This window comes from Anabas testudineus, chromosome 11 (assembly GCF_900324465.2).
Source record: "Anabas testudineus chromosome 11, fAnaTes1.2, whole genome shotgun sequence".
NCBI classification, from domain to species: Eukaryota; Metazoa; Chordata; class Actinopteri; order Anabantiformes; family Anabantidae; genus Anabas; species Anabas testudineus.
Window position 1 is genome coordinate 4555755 of NC_046620.1, and position 26218 is coordinate 4581972.

The 26218-nt window shown below is 38.4% G+C and overlaps 3 protein-coding genes and 2 long non-coding RNA genes across 8 annotated transcripts; 4 read left to right on the plus strand and 1 right to left on the minus strand.

Moving 5' to 3' along the window:
• Positions 1 to 405: 405 nt before the first annotated feature.
• Positions 406 to 13722, plus strand: gsk3aa (glycogen synthase kinase 3 alpha a). Its single transcript, XM_026348258.1, has 11 exons — positions 406 to 737; positions 6010 to 6095; positions 7410 to 7511; positions 7657 to 7740; positions 8259 to 8369; positions 8769 to 8899; positions 9127 to 9331; positions 9482 to 9577; positions 10416 to 10602; positions 10933 to 11010; positions 11618 to 13722. Exons 1-11 carry the CDS (start codon positions 563 to 565, stop codon positions 11677 to 11679), a joined length of 1317 nt encoding a protein of 438 aa, XP_026204043.1. The 5' UTR covers positions 406 to 562; the 3' UTR covers positions 11680 to 13722.
• On the minus strand, positions 11776 to 22635 carry LOC113154205. Its single transcript, XR_003298013.1, has 2 exons — positions 22562 to 22635; positions 11776 to 15930 (listed from the first exon to the last, which is right to left on the minus strand). It is a non-coding gene; the product is annotated as an uncharacterized LOC113154205 (long non-coding RNA).
• Positions 18194 to 19792, plus strand: LOC113154202 (ladderlectin-like). Of its 3 annotated transcripts, none has more exons than XM_026348259.1 (6): positions 18194 to 18297; positions 18422 to 18496; positions 18726 to 18895; positions 19031 to 19165; positions 19340 to 19469; positions 19594 to 19792. In XM_026348259.1, exons 2-6 carry the CDS (start codon positions 18439 to 18441, stop codon positions 19671 to 19673), a joined length of 573 nt encoding a protein of 190 aa, XP_026204044.1. In that variant the 5' UTR covers positions 18194 to 18297; positions 18422 to 18438; the 3' UTR covers positions 19674 to 19792. The 3 variants fall into 3 exon arrangements, with proteins under 3 accessions (XP_026204044.1, XP_026204047.1, XP_026204045.1); XM_026348262.1 differs by having other exon boundaries at positions 19340 to 19456; XM_026348260.1 differs by having other exon boundaries at positions 19340 to 19451.
• On the plus strand, positions 21598 to 22780 carry LOC113154204. Its single transcript, XR_003298012.1, has 2 exons — positions 21598 to 22476; positions 22614 to 22780. It is a non-coding gene; the product is annotated as an uncharacterized LOC113154204 (long non-coding RNA).
• Positions 22781 to 24455: 1675 nt separating this feature from the next.
• Positions 24456 to 25986, plus strand: LOC113154203 (ladderlectin-like). Of its 2 annotated transcripts, none has more exons than XM_026348264.2 (6): positions 24456 to 24525; positions 24650 to 24724; positions 24926 to 25095; positions 25231 to 25365; positions 25540 to 25651; positions 25794 to 25986. In XM_026348264.2, exons 2-6 carry the CDS (start codon positions 24667 to 24669, stop codon positions 25871 to 25873), a joined length of 555 nt encoding a protein of 184 aa, XP_026204049.1. In that variant the 5' UTR covers positions 24456 to 24525; positions 24650 to 24666; the 3' UTR covers positions 25874 to 25986. The 2 variants fall into 2 exon arrangements, with proteins under 2 accessions (XP_026204049.1, XP_026204048.1); XM_026348263.1 differs by having other exon boundaries at positions 24465 to 24525; positions 24665 to 24724.
• Positions 25987 to 26218: the final 232 nt, after the last annotated feature.

Sequence of the window (26218 nt, forward strand, 5' to 3'; positions counted from 1 at the left end):
CCTAACCTTCCAGGGGTCAGTCAGGGTTATATTTGGGAAAAGTATATTTGTGTTATTCTTGCTGCTTTCATTATAATTTTACATAATTAGCAGATTTCAAAATAAGGTTACAAAGTCCTTCATGGGTCAGCTACACTAGTCTGTCTTTTAAAAACAACCTTAGGTCTATTAAAACAAGGTGGCGAGCAACTTACCACTAACATATGTATTAAAATACATATATAATTATGTAGTATTTGGTTTTATTACTACCAGTGTAAGCGGTGTTCTGTCCTCGGCCCACTTCCACTGTTAAGTCACTTTGAATGTGTAGTTGTTTTGATTTGTCAAAGCCACAGCAGGAGACCTGACCAGCAGCTGCGTCGAACTTCATCTCCCATGTGGCATTGCGAGCGGTCTGTTTCTAGGTGTCTAGCAACAGCTACCAGCTCAGACAGCCGCTGGCGACGGGAGCGGTATTCGTCGGTGTGTCTTTCTACGATTGTTCGCTGCCGGGTATTCATTATTAATAGTCGCTTGGCTGAAAACAGTGAAAAGACAACCCTGACCACTGCACAGAGATATGAGCGGCAGCGGGCGGCCCAGGACCAGCTCGTTTGCTGAGCCGCCAGGTGTTCCAGGAGCCGCCGCTTCGTCCACCGGATCAGCCGCTGCCGTGGGGAGCAGCACAGGAAAGTCCGGGGTCCCACAGGCCTCCGGCAGCAGCTCGTCGGGATGCTCCAACCTTAAGCTTGCCAGTAAGTTCTTTGTAGCTACCAGCTCGGTGTCGGATCCTGCCTAATAAATAAATAAATATTGTCCTGTGCATTTACCTTCAATTGCCTGACTGTGTTATGTGTCACAATTTAGAGGAAAGCTCTCATTGCTCCGGTGTAGCGGATCACCAACTTGCTAGGATGCTAACTAGCTAGCCTGCTAACGTTAGCCACTTGTTTTGTATGTTTCCCGTTCCCAGTCCGGCCGATGGACGTCTTCTCCAGCTCTGATGTGAAACTAGCTGGCAGATCATCGTTTTAACCCACTGTAGCATCAATCGACTGCATGGTTATTCCTATTTATTAATGTTAAGTTAGAGGAGAGTCGGTTTATTTTACTACCAGTGTGAATGAGTGAGCTGTTAAACAGGTTCTGTTGTTCTTTGTGGCCAACCCAGAGTCAAATGCCGGAACTTGAGTTCTGCATTCCGGGCTGTTCTGTGGGTGTCATTGAGGATGTGGTGTCAGCTATCAGTCTGGCTCGCCTGGAGAGGGGTCAGGCGTGAAAGTTGCCCTATCGCCAAGGTCACCTGTGGGGCAAAGACTTGGCAGCAGGTGGCCGACGCCTGGTGGGTGCATGTGATGCACATCCAGCACAGGAGCTCAGCAGTCTGCTGGGACGCCATGGTAGTAGGAGTAGGTTACACTCTCTCTCTTCTGTCTGAGATGAAATTATGGTATGGTCCTTTATCAGTGCAGTGACAAGTGTAAGCAGAGATCGGTGTGTGCGTGCGTGCATGCGTGTTAATCCAAATCTTATCATCCATTAGCAGGCAGTGGTGTATGGCTTTGATATTAGAGCACAAATGGGAGGTCATCTCCAGTTCAAAGCAGTGTGACCCTTGTCTTCTCTGTCTGCTTCTGCAGCAGCACTGCCTGAGGCCCTTAAAGCTCAAATGTTGACTTTGGCCCCTAAACATACTCCTTTGGATGATTGATGGATATGTTGTCAGGTTTGGGAGACCTGCAGGCTATTTCAAGAGCCAGGATTAACCCAGTTAGCCAGATATTTGTGAGGGGGGAATGATTTGATTTGACATTTGAAATTACTGGTAAAATTAAACTTGGACATGCCACATTAAGAATGTTGTGTTTCCATACCAACCAGTGGTCTGTCATCATGAACAACAGTGGAAGATATTTGATGATGAAATGTTCAAAGTGTTTCCAAGTGCTCCAGCTTTTATAACGCACTCCTCATTGTGTAAGTCCAGTCCTGTTTTTCTCCAGAAAGTGTTATTTTCATACATAAGAGCCTTTTTCAGGCTGCACAGTATAAACCTAAAAACAGAAAAGTGAGCTAGAGTGGCAGGTAAATTAAGAAATACGTTTCTTATCCCCAGACTATTTACTTGCTGAAGTAGCTGTTCATAGTGGGAAGACCCAGTAAATATAGCAGAGTATTTGACACTTGCCTGCATTATGGCAGCTGGTGTGAATGTCCCAAGGAGGAACTGACAAGCCCAGACATGTCGTGTCAGTGAAAGAGAGAGATTGGAATATTAACATTTCCAGTGTAGTGGCATTTACTCTCATTTTACTGCAGAATATTTTACTTTTATTACACTATCAAATATTTACCACTCTTTGTGACACTGATATCTCTTTACTTGAAATGTATCCCCTCTTGAACGAATCATATCCAACGGCACTTTGCAATGCATAATGTAAGATCCAAAGGGAAAGACATCTGCAAATGAGGCTTACTGCTGTAAATCAGTAAATTTCCCCTCAGTATAAGGGATATTGCCTCACCGCCCAAGTAGTTGTTCCATTATTCACTGTCTGTAGAGCAGCTCCAGCATTTGTCTCTGCCTTTCCTCATCACCACAGTCTGTCTCTCTGCTGTTCAGCTGTAACAAAAATGTTAAAAAATTATAGATTGGTATAGAAACATTTAATTAGTCATGGTTGTCTTTTGGGAAATTCTACAGTGACAGGTATGATAAAGTCATGTCAGGAAGACAGATTGTTGTTAGTATACAATGCTCATTTCCACATTTTATGTGGTGTGTGTTTACCATACAGCTGCAACCAAGGATTCTTTCCTTTATGCAGTTAATTTCTTGAGTAATTATTTTGTCTTTTAAAATGTAAGAAAATAGTGTAAGGTGATCGCTATCAATTCTTTGAACTAGTGTAACAGTTTGAAGTCCCAATTTATTCAATTTATTCTCATGTTTAATACATTAGAACTTTTACTCACTGAAATCTATTCATTAGAGAAGCTGAGAAAATTAATGTGTGGTATTACTATGTAAATAATAAACTTTCAATTAACAGAACAGTTGTCAATGCATTTCCTGATTGATTCTCTAATTAATTGCTTTCTAATCTAAGGGACCACTAAGAGAAGTGGTTAATGTGTTGATTTCGCTCCTGTTGTAAACTGTCACATGAGCACAATAACAATAGATTGTTGATAGAAACCTCAAACTCCCTCTAGAATAGATGACCTGGTTAGATTTTGGAAGCTTTTGCTGCATCAAACTGCATATTAATAAGGTAAATGCAATTCTCTTAAAGCTACTTTGCTGTAAAATGTGAAGTTCATGTACAGTTTGTTGTTGTGTATGAAGGTAAAAAATAGTATAGAAAACCAGCTGGTTATTGCATTCATCAGAAGAAACTGCCTCTTGTTTTCTTTTAATTTAATATTTACCAGTTTTATAAATGTTTTCTAAAATACAGATGTAACTAGTTTCTCACCTGCTATCTGACATCTGTTAAAGACATGGGTGTGACAACCTTTGAAAAATAGGATGTTCTTTTGGGATTATTTCCTTCTGGAGACTTGAGTTTCCTTCTGTTAATATGAGGTGAATGACAGGAAACAGCGTGAACACAATGCACTGCTGATATGAAAACACTGGACTCAGACACAATGAAATGATAATAAATCAGTAAGGCCTCATCTTTCATAAGATGGATAATGAGTTTGTGGAAGTTGTTTTTCCTATTGTAAAACATGAACGACGGCAGGAAAAGAGCTCTAAAATCTCTGGCTATACTGACTGACACATCAGCAAGAATAACCAGAAGAGGAAGAGCAACACAAGACTGCTGGCATAAACTTATCCATTTGTCCTACTTTTAACCTGCAGCCCCATGTGTATGAGTGTGTGTGTGTTCATTTCTATCCTCAGTTAGAGAGTCATTCAGTTAGAGAACCCACTGACCCGGTCACTCTGCAGGCCTCACAGTCTCAGCTGTAACAGATATTGCCAGCGTGCCTATTGGATGACCAGCACACTTTTGTGACTGAGGACAGTTTACTGTGTGTGTGCGTGTGTGAATGTGGACGAACACCAGGACATGCAGTTCTGGGCCATATCAATAAGTGCATTGTCTTGTTTAGTAAACAAAGCATTAAGTGTGTGGACTCAGTAATGCTGACAGAGATACAGCACGATGACAACTAGACGAGGGTTTATTATTTAGTAAGCTTAGACCGGCATAAGAAAATTACACAAGTAAACTTGCAAATTAAAGTGATTGATATTGTAAAATGGTATACTGAAGAGGATAAACCGGATTTAACTAGAACTTTAATGCAACAACTTTTTTTAAGCTCTTCTAACCCCTACAAGTTATGGTAAATTTTACTAGCCAAAGGCCAAAGATCAAGGTCACACCAACCTCACGTTCATCCAGTGATGAACACACACACACTCAGTTCGTAAAGTTTTAAGCTTTTCTCTTTTTTTGTGTCTTTTTTTTAGCAGAGATTTGAGAGTTGGCTGGAAATTAGGGGACAGATAGAGATGGAGGATGACGTGCAAGAAATGTCTGTAACTGGAATTGAACCGGGGATGTTTTGGTTCGTCATCAAGGTGTAGACCCCTATAAAATAAGTTTTTCCATTTAGTTAGATGTGTGGTTAGTTAGCTTAAGATGCTAAATCACAGCCGCAAGCTAAAATGTAGTTTTCAAATTCAAAATGTTTTTTAAGGCAAACTTGTCATTAGGCAAAATTTGGACTAGAATTACCCAAAGATTTCTATCAGTTTTATCAGTGATAACAGGTTGTCATCAACCTGTGTGTTCTGTTGAAGCACCTCTGATTACTATACACAGTTTTGTGATAAGGCTGTGTGGAGACTGACAATACTACCATAGCTGTGGGCTTTTCCACTGTACATTGTTGATACAATAGAATGAGCTGAATGGTGAAAAGGGCAGCAGCTAACAATTGTTGCCAATCATTTTTCTTAATTAACCATTTGTTCTGTAAAATGTCAAAAATAGTGAAATGTCCCATGATGTCATAAAGATGTTGAAGTAAAACTTCAAAATACTCAGTTTATAATTCGATTTGACAAAGAAAGGAAGAAAATCATCATGTCTGACAGGTTTTAACCAGCAAATATTTTAATTTATGCTTGAAAATTGTTTGATTATTCGACTAATTATTGTAGCTGTAATGGTGACCACACTCAAAAAAATTAGGATGCTCCAGTCATTTTGTGGTACTACAGATGTTTTGATCATACTTGTTCCGTTTCAACGGAGACACAGCAAAGTGGAATTTTAAATCATGGCATCAAATTGTGTTTTGAGGCAGGATTTCTCCACTTTTGAAACCGCTATGTTCATCTTCTGTTTGAGATAAACTGTAAATCAGTAAAAGTATTCTACTTGGTGTTTGTTTCAGGTATTTTGCATGTATGCATGGTGACCAGTGCTGCTGGAGGATGTAACAGAAATAATCCTTGGGAGGCAGTTATCACTAAAATTTGTCAGGACAAAAAAGTTACTGGCCTATTTTTGGGTTTATTCCCAGATTAATTAGTCACAGTGTCTTGAATATGAACTCTGCCATTTCCTTCTCCTTCCTTGGAGGCTTTTGCAAAGTTGACATCCATTCACTTGACTGTCATTAACCTAAATATTCAAACGGCCAGCAGAGAGAAGGCCCAGATGTTAAGGCTGGCTGTAGCAAGTGGTTTGGTTTGAATGCCAGAGTATTATTTTATGAAGTGGTTTTATATCCTTACCTCTAACAGAAAGGAGCCAGAGGGACCACAGCCAATTTTAAATCCTTCTCATAACTTCACAAGTTTTATCACTCTAAAGCAATTAACAGATTACCTGCTAGTACGTATAAATAAAGTGTTCCGTATATGGGATTTTAAAAACTATATATTTATATCTATAATGTTACACTGGTGAAGAATTATAGCATTTTATTTTTACATGCTTTGGCCTCATATTAACCCAGGCCCTGCTTGTTTTTTTTTTTTTTTTTTTTAAGGGGACAGTGGGAAGGTGACGACGGTCGTGGCGACACCAGGTCAGGGACCGGACCGTCCACAGGAAGTCTCTTACACTGACATTAAGGTAAGCAAGACCGCAAAGCCAAGACCTAACAGTGTCATCTTTAGTGGCGCCATCCTCTTCTGAAGCGCACAGCTTTATTGCCTCATCTACTGCTGTAAGACTTTTATTACTGCATTGCACAAAACAACTGCAATATGTTTTATTTGAGTTGATGAGAGTGTTGATCAATACCAGTGGCTCTGTAGTGCCAGATACTTAGGTTTGTGGATTTCATAGCACACTTTATAGCCCACTTTCTGGTAGTTATCCTGTCTGTGTCTGATCTGAAAATATGACATAATTGTGTCAGTTACAGGCTAATGAAATTAATGGAATGAGACTGATTTTAGTCGGTACCTTTGCAGGTCCTTGTGGTTTTTCCTATTACATCTAAGAGTGCTTAATCCCTGTGTAAGTGTGTGTAGACTTACATTTATCACACTTTTTATCAATATCTTAATACATCAATATTCTTATTTTACTAGTGTATTAGAAATGTTGACACTTTTTTCTATGTCTGGTGAAGGTTATCAGGGGATTATCTAAAAACTGCTGAATATGTTTGTAGTAGTAATCATCTGTAAATGTGTGAACAGGTGCTGGGCAAAGTAGTGATACCTTTTTGCTTTTTGGATGTTTTAGTGCATTGGAAATTAATACAATAAAATTATAAATTATAATTTACATTAGAATAGTTAAAATTAGTTACAAATAAAAAAACTGAAATCTCTCATTTACTTGCATACTTTATTTTGGTTTCAAATTGTGGTCAGGGGTATTGGGATGGATTAAAAACATTTCCTGAGATGAATGTAGAACTCCTCTGGAGTCAACCTGTGGCAAATTTCAGCCCCCCTGGGATCCTGCATTCTCAGATTTAATCGTAAATTAAAGACCTATTGATGTTTGTTCACAGACAGTCTGATGAAGAATGATTAAAAACTAACCAAATCCAGATGTGAGAATCTTTTAGAGACTTAACCAAGAAGACTTAAAGCTGTAATTGCCAAACAGGCTTCTACTTCTATTTTGAATTAAAGGCGTGAAAGGGAGATTTGCTGTGTCTTCGTTACATTTAGAAGTCTTTATGTAAAATCACTGTTAGTTATTTTCCAGTCTTGGAATAGAAGGGGTTTCACCATAATCCATACATTTAGTTTTGTAGTGGTGAACACAGCACAGGAGACTTAGACCAGAACCAAGCCTACTGTTAGCAGGTTGCACCAATGAGACTGAAAATTTTAGGTTGTTTGAAAAGCACGGTAACCCCCTGTTGTTGTAGCTCAGCTGTTAAATTGTCCAGTTTCTTCAGTGTTTCCTCTTTTCAACCTTCAGGTGATCGGAAATGGGTCATTTGGTGTGGTGTACCAAGCTCGGCTCATTGACAGCCAAGAGATGGTGGCTATTAAAAAAGTTCTACAGGACAAAAGGTTCAAGGTGAGTCTGTAATGTTGAAAATGTCCACATACTCTCATATGTTGTGAAACAAGTGATGCATGTAAGGTTCTTTTTTTTTGGTGATTCAGAGTTCTTTTGTTTAGTTTGGTTACTCGGTTTTCCACTTACACTCTTCTCTTTGCAGAATCGAGAACTACAAATCATGAGGAAGCTTGACCACTGCAACATTGTCAGACTACGTTACTTCTTCTATTCCAGTGGCGAGAAAGTACTTCAGCTTGTTTGTTTTTCACTATATAAATGTCTCAATATAAATTATCTGGAATAATAGAAAACCAAACATGTTTCTGCTCATGCAAATGTTTGCTGTTAGTGTTATGTCACAGTACCATAACCTCAGGAGGATTACAATAGTTTAACAGAGCCTATGTTTGCAACATTACAGGCAAAATTAGTCAATAGATTAGTCATATACAATTTAAAAAGAAATGTCCATCTCCGAAAAGGGAAGCAATAAATTTCTTGCACTCACAAATATCTAGACGCTTTTTAGTTTAAAATTGCAGAAGTTAATTACTGGAAACTATTATTATTCAGTGTAACTGTTCCTTTTTCATTTAAATGTAGAAAAAGGTAAATAAATCGACACTGCTGGCAGTTTTTCTGTGTGTTTGTGCTTGTGGGATAATTCAGCATGTGGAGTACACACTGCTTTGAAAGTGACATCAGCATTGCATATTACAAAAACATAAAGAAAAACCTATCTCTCTGTTTAATCCTGTACAGAAAGATGAAGTGTACCTAAACCTGGTGCTGGACTATGTCCCTGAGACGGTCTACAGGGTTGCCAGGCATTTTAACAAGGCCAAGAGCATTATTCCTATCATATATGTGAAGGTAATGTTCACTAATTCACCTTTACATTCAAACATTCACTGCACACACACACACACACACACACACACACACACACACACACACACACTTGGTTAAGAGAATAAATGTACAAATAATCCAGTATTAATGTTTAGCAGTTTTCTTTTATTTCTAAATGTGCTTTCATCCACCTGTTCTGGTAGTGCAAAAAAACCTTTAACGTATCAACAGTAACACTAATTATAATATTAATTATAACAATAATAATTTGTGCAGGTTTTTGTAAAGGGCTGTTCCTAAACATCTCACAGCAGGTCATCTTTACTCCACCAGCTCACTAAACCACTGTATAATCACGCTTTCATTGCCTTTTCTGTTAGTATTTGATTATGTGCTGATTGTGTGCTGTGTTCTCATCAGGTGTACATGTACCAGCTGTTTCGCAGTTTGGCTTATATCCATTCCCAGGGCGTGTGTCACAGAGACATCAAGCCCCAAAACCTGCTTGTTGATCCAGAAACTGCCGTCCTCAAGCTGTGTGACTTCGGCAGGTGTGTGTTTCTATGTTGGATGCTATATTTGAGAGATCGAAGTTGCCTTTAATCCTCGCCAGGTTTTAATTTGTGTTCTGTGAGTGAAAGAACAATATATCGCACAACTCATGACCACTCACTAAAGTTCAAACCTCCATCCTCTGGCCAAGCCCTTGGACCACAGCCATTGTTTGCTGCAATCTCTGTTATCGTCTAACTTTACTTCATTTCATTTGTTTCTCCAGTGCCAAGCAGCTGGTCCGCGGTGAACCTAATGTGTCGTATATCTGCTCACGGTATTATCGTGCTCCCGAGCTCATTTTTGGTGCCACAGACTACACAGCAAACATTGACATCTGGTCAGCAGGCTGTGTACTTGCTGAGCTGCTGCTCGGACAGCCAATATTCCCTGGTGACAGTGGGGTGGACCAGCTAGTAGAGATTATCAAGGTGAGTGTGTGTGTATCAGACTCCTGTGTGCTGCTGAAATGTTTGTGTTTAAATATATTAACCCAAACTTTGAGTCTAGTGTTATTGTGTTGTAGAAAATCAGTTTATCAACAAACTTAAAATGTATGACCGTTATGTGTCTGTTTTCAGGTGCTAGGAACACCAACAAGGGAACAAATCCGAGAGATGAACCCAAACTACACAGAGTTCAAGTTCCCTCAGATTAAAGCTCATCCATGGACCAAGGTAAATAAATACCTGAGGACAAATACCAGTCTGCTCCAGGTGTGTAGAGTAGAATGAGTTAGAAGTAAATGAGAAAATATGAAAACATATTTTACATATTTTTTACAAATATACAATTTGTTTCTGTTTGCTATCGTCTCGAATGATTGTTTAGTATATGAAATGTCAGCCAGTGAGATCTTCAAGCGTCTTTTTGTCTGATTAATTGTTAAAAAAGAAGATAGGATTAGGATTTCTTTATATATTATTACTGTTCACATGCCTTCTTTGACGAGCTAACATACTAACTAAATTTTTAACTGGCCACATATTTTTTTCATCCAAATCAATTAAGACCTCAAAAGGCACTTTAGCATGTAGAGGAACTTGTTTGTGGAGCAGTTCTGAAAGTGGTACATTGTACATTACACCAGTTTATGAAAACCATAGAAAAATAAAAACCTGTGGAAGTGCTGTCACCCACACAGGCTATTTAAATCTGCCGGCTAAAGTACTTTAATGTCCTCCTCCTGAAAGTCGATTAACCCTGAAACCTACAGAGTACAGAAACGATGTTAAGCCAAGAGAAGTGGCGCTTGAACGTTTACTACAAAGTGGATAACTTTCTACTTTCTGCTGTTTTTTTTTTTTTTTTTTTTAATGCACCTCATAGAAGTTGTTCAGTCTTGAAGTTACTCTTGCTTCCAGTCTGTTTTCTTTGTTTTAGAGGTTTACATTTAGCTCAATACTTCAGGACTATATATAATGTCTTTACATCGTCAGTATTTTTCAGTGGTGAAATAGTCTAGTTCTAGTGTCATTTCCTGGGACCTGACTTAAATTTCTTCTTGTTCCTCAGGTGTTTAAACCTCGTACCCCTCCAGATGCCATTGCTCTTTGCTCTCGGCTGCTGGAATACACACCGGCCTCACGCCTGTCACCACTAGAGGCCTGTTCACATGCCTTCTTTGACGAGCTGCGTCAGCCAAACACGCGACTGCCCAGCGGCCGAGAACTGCCGATGCTCTTCAACTTTAGCACCACAGGTACACGAACATACACAGACCTACATTATCTCATGTTTATGCTAAGGATTTACTTTAGTTTGGGTACCATAAAGCAGATGTGAATGTCTCAGCAGGTAATATGGGATTTATTTGCAATGCAGAGTCAGATTCCAGTCTCTGACAGGTTCAGTTATTACCATCTGTTTAACTAAATTCAGTCAGATGTTATTCTTGGTTCATTTCCAGCCAACACTGTGGCTCCTGAAAAGGTTAGGTTTGTACAGTGTGCAGTACTCTTTTGTTAAATGACACCAACCTGTTGTTATATTACTCATCGTTAAATATAAAATGTTCTTTTATTCTCTGCAGAGTTGTCAATCCAGCCCCAGCTGAACTCAATTCTCATTCCTCCTCACGCTCGCTCTCATTCAGCTGCTTCCGCCCACGGTGGGAATCTTATTATAATGCTACTGTCAGTGGTTGATACCACTGGTTTTGTGCTCACTGAAAAAAAGATCAGGACTAACATTACTGAAAGGGCAGACATCAGAAGTGTCTGGTATTAGAAAACTTTCTTATCTATTCACAGTTAAAAAGGGAATAAAATAATTTTGCACTTAAAAGTCTGTTTTTATTATAAACTTAAATGAATTGATGGTTTGTAAGTCTGTTTTAAAAACCAAATTAAATATGTTTGATTGCTTAGAATTATTTTTTTATGCCAGTATTGAATTTTATAGATGTGAATCTGTACATTAGAAGAAAGGATTTACAGGCAGGTAAAAATGGTACAAGGATGTTTTTACAAAACAAACTGATTTGCTAATCAACGTACCATTAATCTCTTTTTAACTTAACACATTCTGACCATTAGATACTGTATAAGTACTCATTATGTACAGTTTGTGTAAATGTATGCTTTTAATTAACAAGTAAATATGACCTCTGCAGCCATTCAAATGTAATGTAACCCTGTTTGCATGTTTTCAGTAGGGTCTTATATTAACTGCATTAACTCTTAGCTCCTTTTCTCTCGCTCCTCTTCTCTCCTCAGATGGCACCAGTTCAGATTCATCTCAACACAGTTCACTACCAGGATCTCTTAACAGCATCTGAAGCAGCCTGTCGCCTGCCTCTCAGCCTCACCCTGATCTCAGACACACACACACTGTACAGCTTCCTCTGTGCTGCTTGCTCTCCTCTTAGCTGATGTTTTTTTTTTTTTTTTGTACAGTAAATACATTGATCAAACCGATAGTTCTTTAGCTGCCAGGGTTGAACAGCAGGAGGTTGTTAAACACGGAGTCGTCTCGCTGCTGCTCAGGTGGTATGTGAACGACCATAGTGGGGGCTGGTCCTCTGTAATATAACTTCTTTTCTTTTTTTTTTTAAATCAACATTTTCCTTTATTTTTTATATTTGTTTATTTATTTGACTAATGGAAGACATCATGTGATCACACAACATTTAGCCTCTAGAGTTTTTTCCACTTCAGATTATTTTTTTATTCTGTGTTTTTAAATCCCTGTTAGTTTATGGTTGGACTGCTTGTAGCCTGACCAAGACTAGAACTGGCCCCATGTTGGTCATCAGGGTAACAGACATTTTATTTAACTCAGGGCAGGAGAACAGATGCAGGGACTGTTAAATTCATTAGTCCTCCAGCCACAGTATTTGATAAATTCACCCTGATGTTCAGGTTCAAATTAAACCTACCTAAAATGATTTACCTGCTTAAGTGGCAGCACCAGGTAGCATTTATCATTTTTTGGCTGGTGATCTGTTGGATTTCTTCTTACATCAATCATGTTCAGTGGCTGTGCCAGCTGTGGTCTGTGTGTGTTTTTTTTTCTTAATGTAAAGAGCATTGTTTTTGTTTTTGTTTTTTGTTTTTTGGTAAAACTATTATTTTGTCTGACATCCAGTCCCTGGACCTGTCTGCAGTAGTAAATGGATCCAAGAAAGAAGACATTTCTTTTTGCATAATATTACAAATACATATGAATACGAGTCAAATCAACGACGGATTGGGGCTTTTAATAGTGATTTTATTGTGAAAATCATTTAGGGCAGACATTTTGATATGTTGGAAAGACAGTTACATAAAACCTCCAGTGGAAAACTCCCTGACTCCCGCTCTTCTTCATCACCACTCAAATATATGTAGACGTGTTGATGTTGTTTGTGAAGAAGGTGTGAATGGTGTGCTTCGACAAAGCAGCTTGAGATATTCTCTAGAGACTCTGGATAATGAGCAACCATAGCTGCTTGTTGTCTGTCCTACCAACCAGTTACTTGTGTTCAATTGATGATTGCTGCTGTCCTACATAATTACAGTGACTGGAAACTGATGGTTGTCTAATAAAACTAGACATAAACTGGTCTTATTTATCACAGCACTGATGCCTTTGAAAGATATTTCTTTAGAATAGACTTGGTTCACTTCACTTCTTGTGAGTGAGACATTAAAACATCTGGAAACAGATGTCTGAATGGTTTATTCCACTAAAACTGGCTCTCATTTAAAAAATTCTTAAATGGCAAATTTATTTTTTGTTTTTCTGCTCGGCAACAAAGAAAACAAGTGGCACCTACCCTAATTTAACCCCACAAGACTTAATGAGTAATATTGGCAATGAAGTCACTTTGGGTGGAATTCTCCATTATCACAAAGATCATGCTAGTCCTGGTGTTGGTGTAGAAAGATGCTTTGTACTCTGTGTGCAACCAGGCAAATTAAGTCCTGTCAGTCCTGATGGTTAAATGCAGCAGAGAGAAAAATAAAGAGTGCCAAAGTGGAGGATACTTAATATAAACACTTATTTCTTTGACTTTTGGATGAGTTAAATGTGAGTTGCAGATGAAGAGTGGCTTTGAAATGGTGTTACAGCTTCTAGAGCAAACTGTTCTTCCATCATAAAATCGTTTTTCTTTACAAGAGAAAATCTCTCAAAAAAATAACAGGACATATGGACATTTGCTTCGATTCATTAGTGCTGCTGATGTGCACAGAATCATGAATGAAAGGACACACGTGACATTTAGTTGAATATCAAGCAGGGGAATGAATGTGTGCTTCTTTACCCAGACTGTTTTGGTTTTAAACCCCATGAGAGTGAGGTTTGGCCGGTCCTATTTTCTTCAAAGAGCTGTTTGAAGGCTACAACTGAGAGGGTTTAGCGCCACAGAATGTATCACTAGTGTAGAAGTACAAGTGTGTGTGTCTGACCATAACTGCAGCCTGAACAGCCAGTGTTTTAGGATTAGAGCCGTCAACAGTACCGATTTTTAGTCAGCAGTACAAACCACTTGAAAGTTTGTAGTATAGTATATTTGATACTATTGTACCATGTCTCCACCTGCTGTTTTGAACTGCAGCCATGTTTGTTTTGAGCCTTTTTTTAAAATAAGACAATGACTCTGATGTTTTTGTTTTTTTATTCTGCCACATGCACATTAATTTTAACTGAGGGTTTTTCCTCCCAGCTGTTTCTGGGTTTCAGACTGGTGACATCCCAGTTCGATGGGTCGCTGCTGGACATGTTCTTTGCTGTAAAGAGTCCAAGCAGCCTGTTCAAGGCGTCACACTCAGAGCTGTCAGACTTTCTGTCGCTATGAAAAGGTGTGTGTGGGGTGGCAAAAAAGATCCCTGTATGAATCAAATGTGGCTGATTTTCCTCTTCCCTCTTTCAGAAGCCATTTATTTTTATTCACTTTCTCTTATCACATGTAAATACCACTGATTTTTATTTTCCTCTTTTTACTTTTTATGACAGAGTTGTTTATATCTTATTTCTCTCATTCAGTCTAGGAAGCAGACTTTAGTTTGTGCATTTTTGTAAATATGTTTTTTCACAATTCAAAATGTAAATACTGCAAAGAAAAAACTGAAAAGAAAAAAAATCAGCCTACTCCTCATGTTTGTTGACGACGTTTCTCTCTCTTTCTTGTTCTCGTGAAAAATGTAAAGTAGCCGTTAACATGTTCATTTTCATTATTCAGCTCTCCTCTTTGTTAGGTCCTCTGTGGGACCACCTGACTGTGGTATGAATTCTTTAAGAGTTCTGTTTCCAAATGCTCTTTTCTGTCTGCTTCACATGGTGAATTTAATCACCTAAAATGTTGTGAGTTGCCAGGACTGAGTCATATTTTGTTTAAGCCAAGTCAAAAAACTATTTTATTTATCATTATTATGTTTTCTTATAAAGTATGTTAATGGAAGTGGATTCAGTTACAAAATCACATCATGCTGCAGTTTCTCCACAAGAGGGAGGTGTTTGGTTATAGTCAGAGAAGTTCAATTCACTTCTATCATGTTCTAAACTTAAACATTCATAGTTTTTTTTATTCTTTTATTTTTACCTCCTCCCTACCTAATTTATATTTTTATATATTTAGGGTTGGGACCTTTCTTTACATCAAGCACAGAGCAGTTTGAACAGCTCCAGTTCACCCAAATCTTACATTACTCACATTTACAATGGAAAATTTATAAAGGCACCATAAAGCTGTAACTGTTTTTGTTCTGCCACCCTTTAAGATGGTAAACTTGAAAGTCTTATTTACACATCTCAAGATTAGAGAAACATTATTCATCTAGAGTGATGTTTGTGGTCTTCATTAATTTGGTTTTTGGACTTCTAACTGGTACAGACGGTTCTTAGACACTACTCTTTAGAAACAGCTGCTTCCTGTTGTGACTAAAAAAAATGATGCATCGGGTGATAATTCCCTGAAAGTGCGTTGTTAGAAGTTACACAAGCTTTGTGAACCACAGTCGTGCTATAAAAACAAGCTGCAGTTATAACACTCACACTTACCTGCAGGTGGCGCAGCTGCTGTAGCAATAATGTCCTTTGCCTGTAGGTGGCAGTATGTGCTTACATGTGCATGTCTCAGAAGAGTTTTTAGGTTTGTGGTCTTAATCTCCAGCTTTGTCACCTGCAGTAAACCCTAAAACCACTGAACTCGGCCTGTCGGCAGCGTAGGTCAAACTCGGATTGCAGATTTCTGTGTTTTTTACTTTATTGTCATTTTGAAACAGAACTCTTGTGTTTTTGTGTGTTTACATTTTGCAATAGATGATTACTGTACAGTATTGACTTAGCAGCAGGTCATTGGCATATTCAGAGTGTTTAGTTGGTCTAGAAATCTCAGCTCAACACAGGCATTGTGTATTGTGGGCTGTATGGCATTAAGAAACGCTGCTAATGTTCACAGGAAGGCAGAAATGGAAATGGAAAGACACAGCTACCGATCAGCTGAGTATGTGTGCAGGTAAATGATAGTTTGAAGTAAACTGACTCAGAAATTGTACTTTTTTCTGTTTTCAGATGCTTTGAAAACTCAGTTGTGTGTTAATATTACCTCCTTTATTTAATAAGAGATCACCGCATCTCTTTATGTCACTTTGATTTTGATTTTTTATTCCAGTGCTGGTGACGTTCTGCCCAGATGGACTGATGTGTCGGGGTGATGGAGGGATAGAAGGAGAGAGAGAGAGAAAGCAATACAAACCTGTCTGTCTCTGTTCTGTGTGTAACATATGAACTCATTTACTGTAATAAAGTGACGAAACTGTGTTTACGCATCGTTTCTCTCGCATAATTTAAACCTTTGTTCATAAGAATGCACAGTCCCATTTAGTGCATTCAAATTTATTTAGAGGTTTGTATTTTCAATTCAATTCAATTCAGTTTTATTTGGATAGCGCCAATTCACAACAGAAGTTATCTCAAGGCACTTTACAGTGTAAGATTTAAGACCTTACAGAGAATAATTATACAAAAAATGATACAGAAAACCCAACAAACCCATTTCTGCGAGCTTTAGGCAACAGTGAAGAGGAAAAACTCCCTTTAGAAGAAGAAACCTCCAGCAGAACCAGGCTCATAGTGGGCGGCCATCTGCCTCGACCGGTTGGGGTGAGTGGAAGGAGAAGAGAGAAAAGAACAGCAGGCAATAAAGACAACAACAAGCATCAAGAATATTGGGCAGATGAACTGGATTCTGGAGATGTACAGCTCCAGGCCGAGGATACCTGCAGAAAAGTACAGAGAGAGGGAGACAGAGAGGGGGAAACACGACTACAGGAGAGAGAAGACACAAAGTTAATGACATGCAATGGTGGACTTGATATAGGAGAGAGGAGAGAAACTCAGTTTGTCAGTAGAGTTCCCCCAGCAGTCTAACCTATAGCAGCATAACTAAGAGATGGTTCAGAGTCACCTGATCCATCTCTAACTATAAGCTTTATAAAAAAGGAAAGTTTTAAGTCTAGTCTTAAATGAAGAGAGGCTGTCTGCCTCCCGAACCTGAACTGGGAGCTGGTTCCACAGGAGAGGGGCTTGATAGCTAAAGGCTCTGCCTCCCATTCTACATTTGGAAACTCTAGGAACCACAAGTAAACCTGCAGTCTGAGAACGGAGAGTTCTGCTTGGAAGATATGGAACCATGAGGTCTTTAAGATAAGATGGAGCCTGATTATTAAGGGATTTATAAGTGAGGAGAAGAATTTTAAATTCAATTCTGGATTTTACAGGGAGCCAAAGGAGAGAAGCTAACGTGGGAGAAATATGATCTCTCTTACTAATTCCAGTCAGAACTCTGGCTGCAGCATTTTGGATTAACTGGAGGCTATTTAATGAGTTATTGGGACAAACTACTAATAATGAATTACAATAGTCAAGTCTGGAAGTGTCCAGAGCAGCTGCAATGTTTTCGGTTCAACACCAGTTAAAAGCTAAACCTTCAAACAGGCCAGATGTGATAACATCATGTTGATGTTTAAAACTGTCCTATAGCCTCCAAACACTGCTGAGAGATTCACTGACACAGGTAAGACCAGCAGGTTATACTGTATGTGTCTTAAATCAAATACACATGAACCCTAAACAATTATCTTTCAGTATCTATTTTAGATATGGAAAATTATAACCACCACAATCCTATGAAAAAGTATTTAACAGTGAATTTAGTTCATTCCTTTTCGTTTCAGTGGAGAGTCCAGCAACACTGACTCGGACGGCAGAAAGCATGACAAAGAATACGTGAGTGTGATTGGGGGACATCAGGTCCAGTTATCACTGGTGCATTTATGGATCCAGATGCTTTAAAGTCTTTTACAAACCAGTGGCCCGGACAGATGCATGTCCAGTGGTTTGTTGTTTTATTTGCTTGCTTTTTATAAATGTTTCAGGTTGACATCAAAACACAAACCATGGCATATATGAAACAGACCTCTCTTGACTCCCACATCTGGAACGATCAGGACTGGATCAAAGATTTTCCTTTATTTGTGGAACCAGACCAGTTGGACCATGGTACATGGAGCGTTTCATATCATTTCTGATTAAGAAGAACATTATCTTACATTATTTTGATTTGAATGAACCCTGTTAAAACTGACTATAATGTTTCCCGAAAGTCTGTCCTTCATAGAGGCCAGATCCAATAGCATCACGTTTATTTGTCTGAAATTTGTTTGTTTGTTTCTTTTTGTTTTACTTGGCTTGGTGCACGGTATTTCCAGTATTTCTGGGTGCAGTGACGAACATCACAGCCCTATTTGATTAAGTAAATGCATGTTAATAAATGATCTGAACCGTCCTTGATTTTTAGTTAATGAATTATTAAACAGTGATTTAAAATGAGTTTGTGTCATGTTTTCCTGACATTACTTTTCATTCTCCAGCCTTTAGAATCTGCAGACGTCTGAGAGATTCAGTGAAACAGGTGAGACTCACAATCTACACATAGTCACTTTAATCAGGTAGTTTTCAATACAGCATTTCTTTTACTCTTTGCTACTTTATCAAAGATATTAAAGTTAATTCTCTGGTGTTTGCTTCTGTTCTAGTTTATTCTTCATCAGCAATGGCGACTGCTCTTCTTGTCTCTGTGCTGCTGTGCTTCGCTCTGACTGTTGCAGCAGGTGAGACTGAGAAAATGAAATGTTGGATCAGCTGTTTTTTCACTTTTTAAAGTTTATACTGTTTGAATTACTATGAAATCTGAACACAGACAAACACACAAATGATACTGATGGATCATAAAAAACACTTTATCCTGATGAGACCTTTTATGGAGCTAAGAGAGACCTAAACTCTATGAATCATCAATGTGATATGAACAATGCATACGTTTGTTTTCTGCTTGTTTAGAGGATCCAATGACACAGACAGCAGAGATGTTTAAGGAAGACAATTTTACTGAGTCTACAAACAAGACGACGCTTGACACTACAGAGAGAAACTCTTGGTCTGACTGGGTGCAGCGTGACTCCAGATTCTTTCTTTTCGTTAACAGACAGATGAAGTGGATTGATGCAGAGGTAGAGCAGCTTGACACTGTACTATGTCACATTGGAGCTAAAAGCACAATTATATGTTTATATTAATCATTTTTTTACTTACATTTGTGAATATTTCTATCTATTAACAGCTACTTATCATTATTTCTTGTACAGAGGTACTGTCAGGCCTCCAAGGCCAACCTCGTCTCCATCCACAGCCCAGCAGAGTACGCATTTATTCAGGAACTCATAAAGAATCAAACTGGCACTAACACTTACGCCTGGATTGGTGGCACAGATGCTATTGAGGTACAAAAGTCAGCTGTCAGAGACTGATCTAAATCCATTCTGTTCTTCAGGCAAACAGACTGATGCAAAATGATTCCTGCTATTTAAATGTGTATAAGCTGTAGGGGTTTCAGAGATTTACCACATACTGCTTCATGTCTTAATCTGCAGGTTTCTAATTTGTATGTTTTACAGGACACGCAGTGGTTTTGGAGTGATGGTTCAATTTATTTTTACCAAGACTGGGCCAGAGGAGAGCCAAACAATTATGGAGGACCTGAAAGCTGCATTGTAATAAACTTCAAAGGTGAAGTACTGTCACATGGTTTGTTGTTTTATTCGCTTGCTTCTGATAAATGTTTCAAGCTGTCATCTGACTCTTAGCAGAAAACAAACCATAGCATGTGTGGAACTGCAACAGTGACGCTCTTCTCTTGATTGCTTTTTAGATAATTACCTCTGGAACGATTTAAAATGTGTGAACGAGCTTCCCTTCGTCTGTGGAACCAGACCAGTTGGACCATGTTAAATGGATCGTTCCATAATGTTTCTGTTCAGGAAGAACATCATCATCTGTAATTTATGTGAACCCTGTTAAAACGTCTTCTGTAATCATCATTAATAAAATAAAACAGTCCAGAGATTCCACTCACTGTGTCTTGGTGTATTTATAATCAACAACCCTACACACTGTATGATTGGCATTGACAAAGTGTAATGTTTCACATTCACTTGTGTACATTCGGTGTCCTCTACTTGGAAACTTGCAGAGAGAAAACTCTGTGCAGTTTTTTGAATTTGGGCTGCAGTAACCCTTGGTGTCAGTGCTACATATTGACCTTTAACCTCTTAGGACCTGGCGTACACATACGTGTACAACACATTTTGGGCTCTTGTGTGTGCAAGCTGATCGCAACTGTTACACAGCCTTTCACAAATAGGTGTGTAAAGAAAAGGGCAGTGCTAGTTTTTAATGCAAAATGTTGTTATATGTGTTATAATTAGGTTAAAATGTAAGCATATGATGTCTTTTCTGAAAATGTTTGTGAAAAGATGATGCTCAGTTTTTATACTTATCGGGTTCAATAAGCCCAAATAGCAAAAAGAATTAAAAAATGCATATCAAATTAGAGCTCGAGTCTTAAGAGGTTAAATCTTTCTATCACTAATGCTGCAGCTCAGCTCTAGTCCTGCTGAGGGCGCTGCTCAGGTCATTGTCAGATTTTAATGTGATGTGTTGCTCTCCTGCGGGAATCAGGAGGACCAACCCTCTACAATACTATAATGTCAGGCTTAGCCTTCATTAATAAATCCCACACTTCACTCATTAACATTTTCCTTTGTGTTAATGTTTCTGAGTCGTTTTCCTTTTTTTTACTCTCAGCTCCACTGTGTTGCTCCTCTGCATCTTTGGATCTTCTATTTTCCTTGGTGACCTTCCAGGTATTGGAGATATCAAGTAGAATCATTCACCTATTCTGGTTCTTCAGTCAGCCTGTTGCCATTCTTCTTCCATGGTCGTCTTTTCCTCTTGGCCCGTTCTGGTTTGCGTTTTTGGTTCAGGAGAGCTCTTTATAGGAGGCCTTGGTTGTGTGTTATGTTATCTCCTCTGTTTAATAGAGATCACTTCAGTGCTTCATGAAATGTCACGAAGCAGCTCTTAAGAGCCTATCTAGAAGTTAAGAAATAGATTTACATCTATATTTGAACCATAGATTGACAGAGTCATGATAAACTCTCTGTTAGGCTCAGCATCAGTAAAATTATTTAGACAATTATTTAGGAATTGAAAGCTGCATTGAAATAAACTTCAAAGGTGAAGTACTGTCATGTGGTTTGTTGTTTTATTCGTTTTATTCGCTTGCTTTTGATAAATGTTTCAAGCTGTCATCTGACTCTTAGCAGAAAAGTTTATACAAAAAACAAACTATAGCACGTGTGGAACTGCAACAGTGTCTTCTTGTGTTTCCTTGTTAGACAAATGCCTCTGGAACGATGAGCCCTGTGGGAAAGAGCTTCCCTTCGTCTGTGGAACCAGACCAGTTGGACCATGTTAAATGGATCGTTTCATAATGTTTCTGTTCAGGAAGAACATCATCACCTTTAATTGAAGTGAACCCTGTTAAAACGTCTTCTGTAATCATCATTAATAAAATAAAACAGTCCAGAGATTCCACTCACTGTGTCTTGGTGTATTTAAAATCAACAAGCTACGTCAAAAAACTATTTTATTTGTCATTATTACGTTTTCTTATAAAGTATGTTAATGGAAGTGAATTCAGTTACAAAATCACATCATGCTGCAGTTTCTCCACAAGAGGGAGGTATTTGGTTATAGTGAGAAGTTAAATTCACTTCTATCATCTTCTAAACTTAAACATTCATAGTTTTTTATTCTTTTATTTTTACCTCCTCCCTATCTAATTTATATTTCTATATATTTAGGATTAGGACCTTTCTTTACATCAAGCACAGAGCAGTTTGAACAGCTCCAGTTCACCCAAATCTTACATTACTCACATTTACAATGGAAAATTTATAAAAGCACCATAAAGCTGTAACTGTTTTTGTTCTGCCACCCTTTAAGATGGTAAACTTGAAAGTCTTATTTACACATCTCAAGATTAGAGAAACATTATTCGTCTAGAGTGATGTTTGTGGTCTTCATTAAATTGGTTTTTGGACTTCTAACTGGTACAGACAGTTCTTAGACACTACTCTTTAGAAACAGCTGCTTCCTGTTGTGACTAAAAAAAATGATGCATCGGTGATAATTCCCTGAAAGTGCGTTGTTAGAAGTTACACAAGCTTTGTGAACCACAGTCGTGCTATAAAAACCATCTGCAGTTATAACACTCATTACCTACAGGTGGCGCAGCTGCTGTAGCAATAATGTCCTTTGCCTGTAGGTGGCAGTATGTGCTTACATGTGCATGTCTCAGAAGAGTTTTTAGGTTTGTGGTCTTAATCTCCAGCTTTGTCACCTGCAGTAAACCCTAAAACCACTGAACTCGGCCTGTCGGCAGCGTAGGTCAAACTCGGATTGCAGATTTCTGTGTTTTTTACTTTTTGTCATTTTGAAACAGAACTCTTGTGTTTTTGTGTGTTTACATTTTGCAATATATGATTACTGTACAGTATTGACTTAGCAGCAGGTCACTGGCATATTCAGAGTGTTTAGTTGGTCTAGAAATCTCAGCTCAACACAGGCATTGTGTATTGTGGGCTGTATGGCATTAAGAAACGCTGCTAATGTTCACAGGAAGGCAGAAATGGAAACTTGTGTTGTTACTGCAGACACAGCTACCTATCAGCTGAGTGTGTGTGTGCAGGTAAATGATAGTTTGAAGTAAACTGACTCAGAAATTGTACTTTTTTCTGTTTTCAGATGCTTTGAAAACTGTGTGTTAATATTACCTCCTTTATTTAATAAGAGATCACCGCATCTCTTTATGTCACTTTGATTTAGATTTTTTGTTCCAGTGCTGGTGACTTTCTGCCCAGATGGACTGATGTGTCGGGGTGATGGAGGGATAGAAGGAGAGAGAGAGAGAAAGCAATACAAACCTGTCTGTCTCTGTTCTGTGTGTAACATATGAACTCATTTACTGTAATAAAGTGACGAAACTGTGTTTACGCATCGTTTCTCTCGAATAATTTATACCTTTGTTCATAAGAATGCACATTTACTGCATTTAAATTTATTTAGAGGGAGTTTGTACTTTCCAGAGCAGCTGCAGTGTTTTTGGTTCAACACCAGTTCAAAGCTAAACCTTCAAACAGGCCAGATGTGATAACATCAGGTTGATGTTTAAAACTGTCCTATAGTCTCCAAACACTGCTGAGAGATTCACTGACACTGGTAAGACCAGCAGGTTATACTGTATGTGTCTTAAATCAAATACACATGAACCCTAAACAACTATCTTTCAGTATCTATTTTAGATATGGAAAATTATAACCACCACAATCCTATGAAAAAGTATTTAACAGTGAATTTAGTTCATTCCTTTTCGTTTCAGTGGAGAGTTCAGCAACACTGACTCGGACGGCAGAAAGCATGACAAAGGATACGTGAGTGTGATTGGGGGACATCAGGTCCAGTTATCACTGGTGCATTTATGGATCCAGATGCTTTAAAGACTTTTACAAACCAGTGGCCCGGACAGATGCAGAGACAGAGTCACTGCCGTGTGCTTTATCTATCATCAGCACTATTGTAAACTCAGTCTCTGGAACTGTGGTATCTTGATATAAACTAGTGTATCTATCATTATTACATTACTTTTAAAGTATGTTGATGTGAGTTATTTGATCAAAATCACGGTCAATATGCTGCAGTTTGAAAGGTGATTGGTGATTGTCAGATTATGATTCTGTCTGCATCACCTTCTGGAGCCTGGGTTCTTAAATTTACAATGTTCAGGATTGTTTTAAGTGAAAGTAATGACATGTTAACATTTTCAGTTTATCGCCACATACTAATCACAATTCATACTATACTATAACTAATAAGACCATGCTTCTGTCTTTATTCCTTGTAAGATGATCAAATCTGCAATGATCAGCGTTTTGAATTAATTCATTTTTTTACAGTGTCTGGGCCAGAGGAGACACAAACAATTATGGAGGGAATTAAAACTGCATTGAGATGAATGTGAATGTCCAGTGGTTTGTTGTTCTATTTGCTTACTTTTGATAAATGTTTCAGGTTGACATCAAAACACTAACGATGGCAAATATGAAACGGCCCTCTCCTGACTCCCACATCTGGAACGATCGATTTCATATCATTTCTGGTTACGAAGAATGTTATGTTGCATTATTTTGATTTGGATGAACCCTGTTAAAACTGACAATAACATTTGTTATCTGTCCTTCATAGAGGCCAGATCCAATAGCATCACGTGTATTTGTTTGAAATGTGACCTTTTTGTTTTACTTGGCTCAGTGCACAGTATTTCTAGTATTTCTGGGTCCACTGACCAACATCACAGCCCATATTTACCCCTGAGTAAATATGAGCATGTACAGTACTACACAGAATATTTGGATTGTACATTACCTGACAAAACCTAAGATCCAAACTAAATATTACAGAACAACAACGTTTCATGACAGTTCACATTTTGATTATTGCCTTAACACAGAAAAACAGTTTTTGTACTTTGCTGACAGTAGATTCTGATTCAGATCCATCACTGGAGCCTGAGGATCAGAGTTTATTTGCATGTTAATAAATGACCTGAACCGTCATTGATTTTTAGTTAATGAATTATTAAACAGTGATTTTAAATGAGCTTGTGTCATGTTTTCCTGACATTACTTTTCATTCTCCAGCTTTTAGAATCTGCAGACGTCTGAGAGATTCACTGAAACAGGTGAGACTCACAATCTACACATAGTCACTTTAATCAGGTAGTTTTCAATACAGCACTTCTTTTGCTCTTTGCTACTTTATCAAAGATATTTAAGTTAATTCTCTGGTGTTTGTTTCTGTTCTAATTTATTCTCCTTCAGCAATGGCGACTGCTCTTCTTGTCTCTGTGCTGCTGTGCTTCGCTCTGACTGTTGCAGCAGGTGAGACTGAGAAAATGAAATGTTGGATCAGCTGTTTTTTCACTTTTTAAAGTTTATACTGTTTTAATTACTATGAAACCTGATGGATCATAAAAACCACTTTATCCTGATGAGACCTTTTATGGAGCTAAGAGAGACCTAAACTCTATGAATCATCAATGTGATATGAACAATGCATACGTTTGTTTTCTTCTTGTTCAGAGGATCCAAAGGCACAGACAGCAGAGACGTTTAAGGAAGAGAGTTTTACTGAGTCCACAAGCAGGACGACTCTTGACATTGCGGAGAGAAAATGTTATTCAGGCTGGGTGCAGCGTGACTCCAGATTCTTTCTTTTCGTTAACAGACCTCTAAAGTGGATTGATGCAGAGGTAGAGCAGCTTGACACTGTACTATGTCACATTGGAGCTAAAAGCACAATTATATGTTTATATTAAAAATCATTGTTTTACTTACATTTGTGAATATTTCTATCTATTAACAGCTACTTATTATTTCTTGTACAGAGGTACTGTCAGACCTCCGAGGCCAACCTCGTCTCCATCCACAGCCCAGAAGAGTACGCATTCATCCAGAAACTCATAAAGGATCAAACTGGCACTGACACCGAAGCCTGGATTGGTGGCACAGATGGTGCTGAGGTAAAAAAGTCAGCTGTCAGAGGTTGATCTAAATCCATTCTGTTCTTCAGATAAACAGACTGATGCAAAATGATTCCTGTTATTTAAATGTGTATAAGCTGTAGGGGTTTCAGAGATTTACCACATACTGCTTCATGTCTTAATCTGCAGGTTTCTAATTTCTATGTTTTACAGAACATGCAGTGGTTTTGGAGTGATGGGTCAAGGTTTTTTTACTATGACTGGGCCAAAGGAGAGCCAGACAATTATTTAGGAATTGAAAGCTGCATTAAAATAAACTTCCAAGGTGAAGTACTGTCACATGGTTTGTTGTTTTATTGGCTTTCTTTTGATAAATGTTTCAAGCTGTCATCTGACTCTTAGCAGAAAACAAACCATAGCATGTGTGGAACTGCAACAGTGACGCTCTTCTCTTGATTCCTTGATAGATGAAAACCTCTGGAACGATGAGCCCTGTTGGATTCCGCATCCCTTCGTCTGTGGAACCAGACCAGTTGGACCATGTTAAATGGATCGTTCCAAAATGTTTCTGTTCAGGAAGAACATCATCACCTTTAATTGAAGTGAACCCTGTTAAAACATCTTCTGTAATCATCATTAATAAAATAAAACAGTCCAGAGATTCCACTCACTGTGTCTTGGTGTATTTATAATCAACAACCCTACACACTGTGTGCTTGGCATTGACAAAGTTTCACTAGTTTCACATCACATTAGTATCTAGGTCCAGCATCCCTGGTGGATGTGTGATTGTTTTTTATTTTTCCTGGGGTGGATGAAAGAGCAGCATGAATGGCTTCTTTCAAACCAACTGCTTACTCTGTCCAAAATAAACTTTGTTGTTGAGGCCGTC

Excerpts from the sequence above, each read along its gene's own strand:
- LOC113154202 (XM_026348259.1), top strand. The coding sequence starts at position 18,439 with ATGGCGACTGCTCTTCTTGTCTCTGTGCTGCTGTGCTTCGCTCTGACT. Across the intron at positions 18,896-19,030 it reads TGAAGTGGATTGATGCAGAG|AGGTACTGTCAGGCCTCCAA; the intron begins GTAGAGCAGCTT and ends TTTCTTGTACAG. Across the intron at positions 19,470-19,593 it reads AGGTGAAGTACTGTCACATG|ATAATTACCTCTGGAACGAT; the intron begins GTTTGTTGTTTT and ends ATTGCTTTTTAG.
- gsk3aa (XM_026348258.1), top strand. The coding sequence starts at position 563 with ATGAGCGGCAGCGGGCGGCCCAGGACCAGCTCGTTTGCTGAGCCGCCA. Across the intron at positions 7,512-7,656 it reads TACAGGACAAAAGGTTCAAG|AATCGAGAACTACAAATCAT; the intron begins GTGAGTCTGTAA and ends TTCTCTTTGCAG. Across the intron at positions 7,741-8,258 it reads TCTATTCCAGTGGCGAGAAA|AAAGATGAAGTGTACCTAAA; the intron begins GTACTTCAGCTT and ends AATCCTGTACAG.
- LOC113154203 (XM_026348264.2), top strand. The coding sequence starts at position 24,667 with ATGGCGACTGCTCTTCTTGTCTCTGTGCTGCTGTGCTTCGCTCTGACT. Across the intron at positions 25,096-25,230 it reads TAAAGTGGATTGATGCAGAG|AGGTACTGTCAGACCTCCGA; the intron begins GTAGAGCAGCTT and ends TTTCTTGTACAG. Across the intron at positions 25,652-25,793 it reads CATTAAAATAAACTTCCAAG|ATGAAAACCTCTGGAACGAT; the intron begins GTGAAGTACTGT and ends ATTCCTTGATAG.